At 34.9% G+C, this 13,804-nt stretch overlaps 2 protein-coding genes across 2 annotated transcripts; both read right to left on the bottom strand.

Moving 5' to 3' along the window:
* Positions 1-2,116: 2,116 nt before the first annotated feature.
* On the bottom strand, positions 2,117-10,718 carry LOC132729358 (uncharacterized). Its single transcript, XM_060715124.1, has 6 exons — positions 9,619-10,718; positions 8,455-8,567; positions 6,471-6,591; positions 4,866-4,975; positions 3,321-3,388; positions 2,117-2,510 (listed from the first exon to the last, which is right to left on the bottom strand). The coding sequence occupies exons 1-6, from the start codon at positions 10,250-10,252 to the stop codon at positions 2,360-2,362; spliced, it is 1,197 nt and encodes a 398-aa protein (XP_060571107.1). The 5' UTR covers positions 10,253-10,718; the 3' UTR covers positions 2,117-2,359.
* A 1,049-nt stretch (positions 10,719-11,767) lies between these two features.
* LOC132729360 (uncharacterized) lies at positions 11,768-13,093 on the bottom strand. The gene has a single exon (XM_060715129.1). It carries the CDS (start codon positions 13,091-13,093, stop codon positions 11,768-11,770), a length of 1,326 nt encoding a protein of 441 aa, XP_060571112.1.
* Positions 13,094-13,804: the final 711 nt, after the last annotated feature.

Here is a 13,804-nt window from a genome sequence, read left to right as displayed (position 1 = left end):
ATCTTAATGAGGCAATGTGCTTTGCGCAGGTTTGACCTTCCTTCCTCAGGTCAAGGTCACAGTCTGTTTGAATTCTGCTCCATATCGACTAATCAAAGAAAATTGAAATTATCTGGCAGAAATGTTCCTCATAATCGAATCGGACGATATACAGAGCACAAATTTGGACTTCCTCTGGTCAAAACTTTCAAAGGAAAACACACAAGTCTTTTTGTGTGAAATTAAAATGCAAAGAGTTGAGATATTTTGCATATAGCATTGCTATGTTAACCGAAACATGTGTCAATATTTGTCACTTGATATTAATAGACCTATTTAAACCTGACTGATGCCCAAAGCTTAGCTATTTGGCAAGTACCATCGCTTAGTGGGCGTGTTGGTGGCTTAAACGCAAGAGATTAAGATTAAATTGGAAATTTCCTAATTTTGTGGAAGCTAGCTTACGGAACGTCGGTGGTTAGTTTATACAAATTTATTATCATCCGGCGGGGGGGTATAGAAGTAGCCGACATTTTTGTCCAGAGCATATCTCAAAAAGTATTTGAGATGTCAATTTGAAACTTCATAGGTGGATAGATCATATTGAGGAGGAGTGCATGCACAAGATGATATCTCGCCTGCATATTTGCAATTTGCTTTCTAATTGTCCAGAGCACAACTCAAAGCTTTGAAATCACATGAACTAAGTGATATACCACTCAGGATTCATGCACATGAGATAACTCTATTCTCATAATTTTGAGTTATTGCCCTTAGTTATTTTTCATACTTAATTTTTCACCTGAGTAGAGCATAACTCAAAAAGTCTTTGAGATGTCAACATAAAACTTCATAGGTGGATTTGTCTTATTGAGGAGGAATGCTGTGCGCAAGAATGATAACTTGCAACCTTTTTGTAATTTTTGAGGTTTTTTCCATACTTTTTGTCCGGAACTTATCTCAAAAGTGTTAAGGTATCAACTTGAAACTTCATAGGTGGATGGAACTTATTGAGGAGATGTTCAGCACACAAGAATGATAACTCTACCCGACATTATTTTTCAGTTATTGCCCTTTGTTATTTTCAGCCATCAGTATTCACATAGGTTTCAAATCTGTAATTAATTCAGCCATCCGTTTTCATAACCAAAAGACCTCTTAAAATTGAATTATTCTGCTCTACTACATATACATTCTTCCAATGAGCAAACACATTCGGCGGGGGATGGCCATGTTAACATGGCTCTTGTTTTAGTTCGGTTGCATTGGAAGGTATAAGCTTATTGAAACCTGGAACCAACCAGTACTAAGCAATGAATGTAAAGTTTCTTGCTCAGGGAAACAACGGCTTGCTCCTGACGGGGCTTGAACCCAAGCGATCAGGAATCTTTAGATTACTAGACCGACGCATTAACCATTTGGCCACGCCGCCATAACGTGGGTGGTTGTACTTGGGTGCTTGAAATAATGGAGTGACTCCTGAGGTCTTCCTCCACTAGATAAGCTGGAATGTCGCCGTATGACATTTACTGTGATGGTGCGACGTAAAACACAATCAAAGGGAAGAAATTTCCTTATAAACATCCCGTTCCCTAATTGTGTAGAAATGACCGTGGCTGATCTAAATATCACAAAGATTAGTGTGGTCAAAATTCATATTTTAAATTCGAAATCTGGACAGATTATCATTAGAGGTCTCAATGTTTCCTTGAAATGACAGAAGGTACAGAAAGTTTCTGGAAAGCTTTTGTTAATTACTTTCCAAGATCATATTTTCTTCAAAAGGTTGATTAAAATAAATTTGACCCCGATCCAAAAATGGATGCTTATTTTAATGTTGATATAATTGTAACAGGCATATCAGCAGTTATAAACATTATGTATTATTGCATAGGCCTAATATAAAAAGTAAGGTCACCTGACGCTGATTATTAACATCTGAAGTTGCTAATGGGGAAAATTTTCACATCAAATTCTTTTTAATGGTCAATCAAACATATGTACAGAATGAGGCCAGCTAAATAAGAAATCATGAATATAAAAAGAACAAATGAATAAAAGTTGATTTCTAAGAGACACCACCTTATAAAGAACAAATATTCATAACTTAGCCTGTTTTTTTATTTACAGGTAAGAATTATTTAAAATTTTGTGATAAATTTGTTTTCTTGATTTAAGAAGACAATTCTGATTATCGAGGTGAGTGTGTTAAAATATTTGTGTGCGTAAGAACTTCTCTATTTTATCGGTTTGTCTACATTCAAACAATTTTTTTGTCTCGCCTTAATCAACTTTATTATAATTTAGAAAATATACAACAACTTCATGGAAGGGTCATTTAAGTAAACAGTTTGTTTTTTGAAACACTAGCAGATTTATATCAAGGTGGTGTAGAACGGACCCCGAACGCGTACTGCATAACATGGATGTTGTCTGCTAGAGTTTTCTTTAATTGAAGAATTTGTCCGCTCTGAGCTTGTTGGATTGGCTGAATGAACGTAACTATGCTCTGGATACCATCAACATTATGTCTGAAAATAAAATAAATGAGCCGAGTCACGACAAAACCAACATAATGGGTTTGCGACCAGCATGGATCCAGACCAGCCTGCGCATCCGCGACTGGTCTGGATCCATGGTGATTGCAAACCCATTATGTTGGTTTTGTCGTGACGCGGCTCATTAATATATATTACTTTTTTTGAAAATTGGCGACAGTAAAGGGGACATGGGAACTCACTTTTTATGAAATTTCCACATTCCAACTTAACTTATAGAAGTATTAAAGGTAATCATCATTGATCAGCTTGTAATGTCGAATTTCTGTAACCTAGTGGAAAACCTTTCTTTTAATATATGAAATTAATATCTCAATAAAAGAAAATAAAAACATGAAGAAGAAAAAACCTGAACACTTGTATACTATTTTGGCGCTCTTTATGCAAAAAAAATGCTTTTCTACTTAATTATGATAGAAATATATCGGTATTCCACCATGCAACGTCTCTTATATTCGACTAAAGAATCGCGCGACATGATGTAACACGATCGACTGATGGCATTTTTGAAATGATAAAGGACAGCCTCTTTAATACTGCAAGTCCATGACACTGATAATATTTTAGTGTATGTGTGACATTTTTAATTTCTCTATATTTAAGATATGCTTAACCAATTACCATTATCATATTATTACAATTATTGTGAATGTTTGTTCACCAGTAATATTATCATTTGTGTTATTATTTTTACAAAGTTTTTATTCTATTTTAATTAATTGTATTGTTAGTGTTGTGTTTTCATGGGAAAGATTAAAGTAGAAATAATGCTGGCAGTATTACCTGAACTGTGTGAGATTTTGTTCATAAGCCCCGAGTTTCATTGTTGCGCTGAATGCATCTTGACCTGCCTGTAACAATGAATAGTACAAAATAATCAAAACACATTTACACAACAGAGTAATCAATAAACCTACTCCGGAATAGATTAACTCCGGATTAAGAATATTTTGGTTTTTCCCCCAGCAAATCTTTGGGTGCAAACGCAATTTTACAGTTATAGCTTCGAAAATTAGCGCAACTGGTTGACTAAACTTTTATGACCGGTAGTGCACCGTGTAGCTATAACGATAAAAGTTTCTTTGTCCCGAGGGATTAGCTTAGAAAAAAACCCACATTTGCCGAGTTCCAGATAACAACAAATTACACGATCACGACTCCATCAAGACATGAACTGACCGTTATATGCATAGACCTATATTTTTCCTGGTAAAAAGTTTCAGAAACAACACATTATCATCGGTGTCTGTTGTCAATGTAAAGGTATTTGTTCACCATTATCATATCCTTACAATTATTGTAAACGTTTGGGTGCACGGTGAGACTTTAATGCCATGAACATTGTCTATGTCATCTCTCAGTTCCGTCATTGGTGCGAGCAGACGTGTCAATTGTTGTACATATTATTAAAGTCCATGGAATGAATTCAATTGTTCTTACAGTAAGATGACCCACTTTATAGTTTACATCGTTTAGCAAATTATATTGGTACATATATATTCTCAGTATATAACATAACATAACATAAATTTTATTTAACATAAAATTGTAAACATACAATTTATTGTCAAATCTGTAAAGTGTTACAAGTTACAATTAGCCGAGAAGTATTGCTAACGATATGAACAAATGTTATGATATATGTAACAGTTTGCATAAGAAATACTTATACATGTAAGAAACAAATGTCAAAGAAGGAAAAATATTTGTTAACGTTGCCGAGAAGTATTAATTTTTGACAAATATAAACAAAGGTTACAACATAATTGCATAAAAAAATACTTATACATGTAGACAGTAGAACGAGATTTGTTCACGTGCCGAGAATTATTGGTGACAAGTATATAATAAGGCCAATTAAGTGCTTTGCTTTATGTTTATTTTTTGTGATATTTCTTTATGTAAGACCCGTTACATTCGTGGTACACGAATACCAAAAAAGAGAAATTTTGCTTAAAGGTCTACAATATCATCAGAAATTCTCCGTAAGGTATAAAATTATATGTTCTTACAAAGTTTGATATTACTTCTAAATGGTTGGATTGGATGAATTTTCTCGTTTGTTCTTAAAGAGCCATCTGACTGCTCGCTTACTTTACTTACAGAATACTCTTTAAAAGAGCGCGTGTTCTTTAGTTATAATCACGGACTGAAAATGCATACATGTAGTCTTATTTGAAGTCAGAAAACATTGTATTGGCGTTGATGCAGTTAATGCAGCATTATAGGTTGTCTTAAATCAGTTGCTCAGCAGAAACTAACTAGTATTCGGAGCAAAATGGACAGAATTCGGGGAAGAAATTTAAAAAAATGTAAATAAAATCAAACCTTTGTCACTTCCTGTTGTAGAGTGGCCTGTTTCGCTGTCAGATCAGCGACGTCATGTGTCGTGTTGTAGATAAATGTACCAATCTTGTCCTCGTATATACGTTCTCCTCCTGTTACAAGAAATAACAAAATTAATCACTCAGACATTGTATTGATCAATCAAATTGTTGTCGAAATACCACTATGAATATCGCCGAATATATGACATTTTTAACAATCCCACGTGACATTTAGGGGAAAGTCTGTGTAAAGCCCACTTCAGAATATCATTTTATACTTTTCAAATAAAGTTGATAAACACTTGCAAGGAAAGTTTTGTATCTCTCTGAATTTCCATTATTATTAATGTTTCTGAGATAATTTAATAGATCGGAATGCTGATTGCAAAAAGTACCGGAAATCAGAGCAAAGAGGTTTTACAGAAAGTAGGAAACAACCGAGCAAAGATCTATTATACTTACAGGTTTTATTTGAAGAAAATCCATTCAAAATAGAAAAAAGATACTTGAAACCGCGGCGTTAATGCTTTTTCTTTTTTACCCTTAATCATTTTATAGAAATGATAAACCACTTGTTTCTTTTTTTAGACTTGAACACATTTGTGAATGTTTTTAATTTTCACCGTTGACTTGTCATACTACTGTTTTCTAAAAGCCGGTGCTAGGGGGCGTGGACGTTACTAGCTTTACATTTACCACTACAACCCATGAACAGGCACAACGGAAACCTTTTCAACTTTACCGATTTAGACGTTCTTTAGGGATTTTGTTAGTTGCTTTTGCTAAGACTAAAACATTTATTTGTCAAATTACTTGAAATGTACGTCGATTTGATCGGTAACTAAAACGTTTGTAGAAAAAAATTAACACAGTGGTCTCTTTGATTTTGAGATTTCATGGTCATATGTTTAAACTTGAAATTATTCACTGGGCCTGCTTGCTTTGTTCGCATTTGTGTGCGTCTTTGATGAGCTATTTCAGTTATAGATGAACAGGTATAAATGGAAGATAACCGAGGGTATGTCCGTTCTATTATAAGTAATGACACGCATCCTTATGGAAAAAAGAAGTTCTTGCTATATGAAACAGTTTCAAATATATTTCCAGCCAATTAAACAACAGTTGAAACATGTCAATCCCATGACAGATGAACCTTCAGATTCGTCGTGATATATTTCTATTTCTTATTATACATGTGGCATGAAGAGTCTATCTGCGTGATAAAAACCGCAGGGAGATTCTTTACGCACACGGACATGTGACGCAGTATAATGCAAATCTATTGCAAATACTTTTCACACTAATAATGCGCAGCATATATGTTTGTAATACCGACCAAAACGTTTGGAGACACGTACAAAATGTACAGAATGAAATAATTACACGAAAAAAATAGAGGACAGGACACGTACAAAAAGAACATTTGGGAACACGTAGGACATCTTCAAAGAAATACACGTCTTGAATCTATGCTATTTCAAATTTTTCTACTGATATTCTTGTGTTCATTACATTAAAATAATAGAATTTGATAAGAAATTATTAAATAAAGCCATAACTTAAATATATTTATAAGAGTTGTTTAAAAAAAAAACCTCACAATTACCTTTCAGATTGGCAATTTGATGAGTTATGTTTGGGAGACGGTTGTCAAGGTTACTAATATCTGTCTCGAGAGAAGTCAGCTTAGCTCCTGCAGCTTGTTCACTACGCTCCATTTGTTGTTCCTGAAATAGTAACATAAGAGATGTGCGATTCCCATGTTTTCTTGTTCAACCTTTACAAGTCGAACTAGTATATACAATTTATTTGTTTTATAAATTTATTTATTTCATTTAGCAACAGATTGTTTAAGGAGGAAAATCGTTATCTTGTAAAATTGACACATTTGTGATTATTTTGATGAAACTCACAATCAACATTACTGTATTTGAACAATAGTGAGAAGCAGAAATATGCTGGAAGTTGTTTTCAAATGGCTTGGACCTTTGTATTGTTGAGCAAGTGTTATTGTATTTTATAGTCTTAGTAAAAATTGCCAATAATGTTATGAAGCACAACATTATAATGTCAGAAATGAAGAACGGAATTTAGAGAAGAGCATTTAAGGTCCGGACATCCTTTAAGCAATATGTTTATTTTCAATATTAATCGTTTAAAGGCGCTGTGTCATGAATATATCTGCAAGGTTTCATTTCAAGTTGTACATGTTTAATGATAAATTAGAAGAGAATATTAGTATAATTTATTGTAACATTGACATACACGAGTAAAGCATTGCTGCTATCTTTATTTTCTTGACGTTTTATATTTCTAAAGAATTTGTACATATGAGCCGCGTCACGACAAAACCAACATAATGCGTTTGCGACCAGCATGGATCCAGACCAGCCTGTGCATCCGCGCAGTCTGATCAGGATCCATGCTGTTCGCTTACAAACCCTATTACAAGTAGTTAAACTGATAGCGAACAGCATGAATCCTGATCAGACTGCAAACGGATGCGCAGGCTGGTCTGGATCCATGCTGGTCGCAAACGCATTATGTTGGTTTTGTCGTGACGCGGCTCATATATCTGTGGACGAAACACAATGCGTGAAGACCAAACAATTCTGCTATTTTAGCGACACCATGGCCGCATTTATCAGCCGAGTTTGACATAAAGATTTGAACTAAATCTTTTTTAATCGTCGAGTTTTTTTCTTCTTTTAACCCAGTTTTTACGTGAAATAAATATTTTAAAAAGTTAATACATTAAATATCCATACGATCACAGTGTTTGTGTTAACATATGAAAGTTTTGTTATAAGATGCCCTTGAAGCTTCCCACTTGATACCCCAGAATTTTTGGGTTGCATTGATTTTCACTAAAAATGATTAAATATGAAGCTTCGGTATTCTAAAAACCGTCAAAACATAGTCCATCTTTCAATATTAATAGCTTTAACATTCACAGTTTATTCTAAACCATTTGAGATTACTTTATGATAAAAATAATGAATGGAATGAAAGGGAAACTGGAATACTTCGCCTACGTGTTGTGGCTTGTTGAAAGAAAAAAGTCTCATTTTAAAGTAATTGTCGGTAATCTGCTTTAAAAAAGACAAACATGCCCTGTATATCAACTGACTATTGCACTGCTTTTGTCTATAGTCAGCATATCCAGTAAGCTAATGAAATCAAATGAAATTCTTTCAATCATTGAAACGAGATCAAAAACATCAAAACCAATGAAGAAAATTCCGTCAATGTCCAAAAACAATATAATAATAATAATAATAATAATAATAATAATAATAATAATAATAATAATAATAATAATCTTTATTTAAAGAAGGCAACACATAAAGACATACAACCGTGAAAACACAAATAACATATCTTGATTTCTGAAAAATATATAAATGATATGAATAAACTGTTACATGTATTTTCTATTATTTTCGATGCATGCTCGGGTAAATTAGAGTTTTCTTCACCAAGTAGCTTTCAAGTCACCGCTTGACATTAACACATGGAGGTATTTTTTTACCTCCCAACATACACAGACACACTAAAAAGTTAGTGTTATTTAAATGTTTTGTTCTTACCAGTTTTTCGATGTTGTCTAGTTGTCGTTGTGTAATTTGTTCTGCTACACTGGCGTTTATTACCAGGTCCGTGATTTGTTGCCTCACTGCCGACAGACTCACACCGCCTACACCTACAATGTTTCAACTTTTTTATATCAATATTTTATTTAGATATTTTAACTTGTTCTTTATTTTCGTATAGGCTGAGATATGTTTCGCATAAAATCACCATTAGACCCTACATGACACTAGACGTGTCCCCGATGTTTAATATTAAATTGCAATTTTCGGACAAAGACCCACTGCTGATGTTGTAGGTATCTGTGTTGAGTGTTGAGCACATGTATTTTCATTCATTTCATATCAATATCAATTATCAAATATCAATAAAGAACATGATTTAAATTAAAATGTCAATCTACAACAACTGTATCAGATATATTTAAACAGATGAAAGCAATTCAGTATTATTGTACTGGCAATAAGATGAAAAAGATGAGCATCATGTCACTTTAACAAGTTATCACAACTACAATGCATACCACTTTATTCAATGAGTGAAATTCTATTATTCTAAATTTGAATGTGATGATACATCATCAAATGAAACATGAAAACAAATATTTAAAAAACGTAATGATGCTATGACAGTGATGCGACGTGTTTGCATATAAATACGCCTGGGTAATATTTCTTTTCAGTAGCATAGCTGCTAGTACGGTAATATGATATCAGATATATATTTGATTCATATCATTAAGGTATGCTTTCTGATATAATTCAAATATAAATCAAATTCTCTCAGAGCATCATAGATGATACAAACATGGGGTTTATAAACAGGGAATATTTGTAAAAACAAAAGAACAGCAGTATGTATACATGGCAAGTCTTTACAGAGAACATGCAGCAATGAAATGTATTTTGTTTTTCCATTTTCCCGGTGTTCCCACCAATTATTGTTTCATTATTGTCGGCAAAATAACGTTAAATTATCTAACTTATATATGTCATTCATTATTGTTATATTATCATTATATTACAACTAAATATAATTTAACATTTACCCTTATCTATCATACGTTTGACTTGGTTCATTTTTGGAATTCGAGAATCATGATTATTTTCTAAACTGTTATTTTAGAATAAGTATATTTTTATGATAACAAACTACATGTGTACCTGGTTTTGTTGTTTTAAGGACATTTCTGATTGTTGTATCAAGGGCGTTTAATTGCTGCTCTGTAGCCGTTAGTGTTAGTTGATTTGAAGTAAGTTCGTTCAGAAGTTTCGTGTGTATAGCTGTAGTCTGAGCGGCTTCTTTAGCGATAGAACTTGAAATAATGGCCAATTTATTTGTAATTTTGGCAAGTTCTTGTTGGAAGGTTGCTTTAGCCGAGTTCAGAAGTTGTTGGGTTTGATTTACAGATGCAGCACGTTTATGTCTCGTTCCGCTGATTGCTGGTATCTCGTCGTTAACCGAGTCCGACAGTACACGACTCACAAATCGTTTTAAAGTTAAAATTTCTTCTTCAACATCATGAATGTTCATATCCGTGCTTTTTGAATCGTCTAATAACGTCGTCAGCTGATGGTTAAATAATTCAAAAGCATCGTATTGAAAGTCTTGAACCGCCTTTACACGTCCGCTTGTCTCATAAATGTTCGCGTCGACCTTTTCTTCCAGCGCTCCTGTTGCATCACAGAACGATATGTCAGGTACTGGCACCTTTACGGAACACTGTGACATGGCCGTAATACGTGCAATGCATGATAATGCACCGATACACATAAAGTAACAAATATATGAATTCATCTTGGCAAGAAAATAAGCGTAACTTTGTTTATGTTTCTACAAATTCACTAAATATATTTTGTTGTAGAGCGAATGGATAATGAACACTTGAATAATTCAGCTGCGAAATCTGGTATGAAAAAAATATTTCCAAACAATAAATAAACATCTACTAATCGTTTATAAGTCCTCCACTTGTTGCGAGTTATTTTATGTTAAGAGGTTGATTAACAAAGTTCAATAACGTGCGCCCTCCCTTGCATGTTTAATGTTGTTTCCTGATATGTCAGCTATATCCAATAGAAGAGCAAGATCCCTGTCTAGATAAAACCTCTTATAGATACCCTCCAAATTTATACACCATCCTATTAAATTAAGTAGACAAACTCATTGTGAGGATCAAACAAGTTGTTTACAATTTAAATTCACAACTATGACCTTATGTTATGTTTTGTGTCGCCTTTACAGCTCCTGGAATGAAGAGAATAAAGCACAAAGTAAAGGTTTCAATGGAGAAACAGCGAACAGTATAACCGCGTCGTCAAGATATTCAAGCTGTAAAGGAATTCACATGGAAATATAATGCGGGAAATATAAACACACTTTAGACGTTTGTAACGCCGTCACGCGTTTAGATAAATTGGACAAACATCGCGCACCAGACCGATAACCGATAAATGACAAATATCAATAATCATCTTCAACTTTCTTGTTAACTTCTTGACAATTCAATTTATATCGTCTTCAACTTCTTGTATTTTGCTTTCTAATGTTTTTTCCATATCTTAATTAATTTTACAGGAAGCGTACCCTAATGTTGTTATTTTTTAAACAGAGAATATTAATCAGAAAACAACAACAGATAATTAGTTATTTAAAAATGACGAACGTTTATAATTATTACATTCGATTTTGACATCGTCAAAAACATCGCAGGTTCACTTTTCAAGATGTGCCTTATCAGTGTCATCAAAATTTCAGTTGTTAAGTTTATCCTTACTAAAACACATTTTGTATTGCTGTAACATCTTATTGTATCATAGTTTGAGGACCTTTCTATTGAAAATGTGTCAGAGTTAAATCGTATACATACATGCACCGTGCGTTAACTAGAGTGCAGGTATTAGTTACCCGCACTCCAGAGCATGCCCATTGATTGGCTCATATTTGCTGGGGTTTACATATTGTGACGGCAGAGAAAGGGAAAGCGACAGAAATATCATATTCATATGTTCGTTCATTGGTTCCTTTTTTGCCGGGGTTTCATGTTGTGACAACAGGGAACGTGTTTTTTATGTTTGGCTATGATACAAAAGAGAAAGAACATCAAAACACTCGGCAATCTGATTAATACTCTGGGGCTACGCCCCCTCGTACAAATCAGATAGCCTCGTGTTTCGATGCTCTTTCTATTATTTATTTCGGTGGCATATCTGAATAAAACATGGAATTGCCCTTAATCTGCTGAAAAGGTATTTTGGACTTGACCTACTATGAATATAGAGCGGTAAATAAAAAATTTAAGGGCTTTCAATACTAAAATGCAGAAATCGAGCTGCCATCAGTATAGTGTTTGGCCAGGCTGCAAAGATGATCACGCATCCGCAGCTCTACACTATCGTAAAGATGAGCACGCATGCCCGGCTGTACACTATCATAAAGATGAGCACGCATGCCCGGCGCTACACTATCACTAAGATTATCACGCATGCCCGGCTGTACACTATCATAAAGATGAGCACGCATGCCCGGCGCTACACTATCATAAAGATGATCACGCATGCCCGGCGCTACACTATCATAAAGATGAGCACGCATGCCCGGCGCTACACTATCGTAAAGATGAGCACGCATGTCCGGCTGTACACTATCATAAAGATAAGCACGCATGCCCGGCGCTACACTATCATAAAGATGAGCACGCATGCCCGACTCTACACTATTATAAAGATGAGCACGCATGCCCGACTCTACACTATTATAAAGATGTGCACGCATGCCCGACGCTACACTATCATAAAGATGTGCACGCATGCCCGGCTCTACACTATCATAAAGATGTGCACGCATGCCCGACTCTACACTATCATTAAGATGTGCACGCATGTCCTGCTCTACACTATCATAAAGATGAGCACGCATGCCCGGCTTTACACTATCATTAAGATGTGCACGCATGCCCGGTTTTACACTATCATTAAGATGTGCACGCATGCCCGACTCTACACTATCATTAAGATGTGCACGCATGCCCGGCTTTACACTATCATTAAAATGTGCACGCATGCCCGGCTTTACACTATCATTAAGATGTGCACGCATGCCCGGCTTTACACTATCATTAAGATGTGCACGCATGCCCGGCTTTACACTATCATAAAGATGAGCACGCATGCCCGGCTTTACACTATCATTAAGATGTGCACGCATGCCCGGCTTTACACTATCATTAAGATGTGCACGCATGCCCGGCTTTACACTATCATTAAGATGTGCACGCATGCCCGGCTTTACACTATCATTAAGATGTGCACGCATGCCCGGCTTTACACTATCATTAAGATGTGCACGCATGCCCGGCTTTACACTATCATTAAGATGTGCACGCATGCCCGGCTTTACACTATCATTAAGATGTGCACGCATGCCCGGCTTTACACTATCATTAAGATGTGCACGCATGCCCGGCTTTACACTATCATTAAGATGTGCACGCATGCCCGGCTTTACACTATCATTAAGATGTGCACGCATGCCCGGCTTTACACTATCATTAAGATGTGCACGCATGCCCGGCTTTACACTATCATTAAGATGTGCACGCATGCCCGGCTTTACACTATCATTAAGATGTGCACGCATGCCCGGCTTTACACTGTCATTGTCGTTTACAGCATGTCAAGGTTTGATAAATGCAGAATTTCGTTTATGCTTTTTTATGCATATAAAAGTTATTATTTTTTATGCAAATACTGTCATAGTTAGGGAAATACTAATTTATATCAAATGTTGAAGCTATGTATTTAAATAATGAAGAGTAAGTGTAACTGCCTTGTAATGTCTTTAAATATTTCAGAAATAACTTTAAAAAAACTCATTTGTATGGTTTTGATGTCTATATTATCAAGCACTTTTACTGAGCATAAAAAAAGGTCATTGTGTGCGTAAATACATTAGCTTATATATGAAATTAGTTATCAATTAGAACAGAAATATTATCCTGTCAGTACAAATATTACTATTTCTAATCATGCTTAACATTAAGGAATTATTCTTGTACATACATGCTCAAATTGTCGATGTCTTTTGCGAGTTGTTCTCAATTTCTCTCAGTTCACATCTATGAAGGGACTATAAGTACAGGTTCTTAAATTTCATTCACTAAAGTGCCAAACAGTAACACATTGGCGTGAAAAGAATGAAATTTACAATGTTTCTCCATTTTTATCGTCATACTACTTAAATCAAAGGAGTTAGTAATTTTTGAGTGATTAAATTACTTTTCAATGATGTGTAAAATATGGGAATAAGCAAACTTATGTCCAGCCCTAATCCTCCGGAGCCGATTGTTTA

This window comes from Ruditapes philippinarum, unplaced genomic scaffold (assembly GCF_026571515.1).
Source record: "Ruditapes philippinarum isolate M1 unplaced genomic scaffold, ASM2657151v2 ctg3895_1_1_1_1, whole genome shotgun sequence".
Classification (NCBI taxonomy): domain Eukaryota; kingdom Metazoa; phylum Mollusca; class Bivalvia; order Venerida; family Veneridae; genus Ruditapes; species Ruditapes philippinarum.
This window is presented reverse-complemented; position numbering and strand designations above follow the sequence as displayed.

What these genes read in the sequence shown, in the direction of transcription:
- LOC132729358 (XM_060715124.1), bottom strand. Translation starts at nt 10,252, where the DNA reads ATGAATTCATATATTTGTTACTTTATGTGTATCGGTGCATTATCATGC. An exon ending in CCTTAAAACAACAAAACCAG is followed by an intron (nt 8,568 to 9,618) that starts GTACACATGTAG and finishes GAAACATTGTAG; the next exon opens with GTGTAGGCGGTGTGAGTCTG. An exon ending in TACAACAGGAAGTGACAAAG is followed by an intron (nt 3,389 to 4,865) that starts GTTTGATTTTAT and finishes TCATTGTTACAG; the next exon opens with GCAGGTCAAGATGCATTCAG.
- LOC132729360 (XM_060715129.1), bottom strand. Translation starts at nt 13,093, where the DNA reads ATGCGTGCACATCTTAATGATAGTGTAAAGCCGGGCATGCGTGCACAT.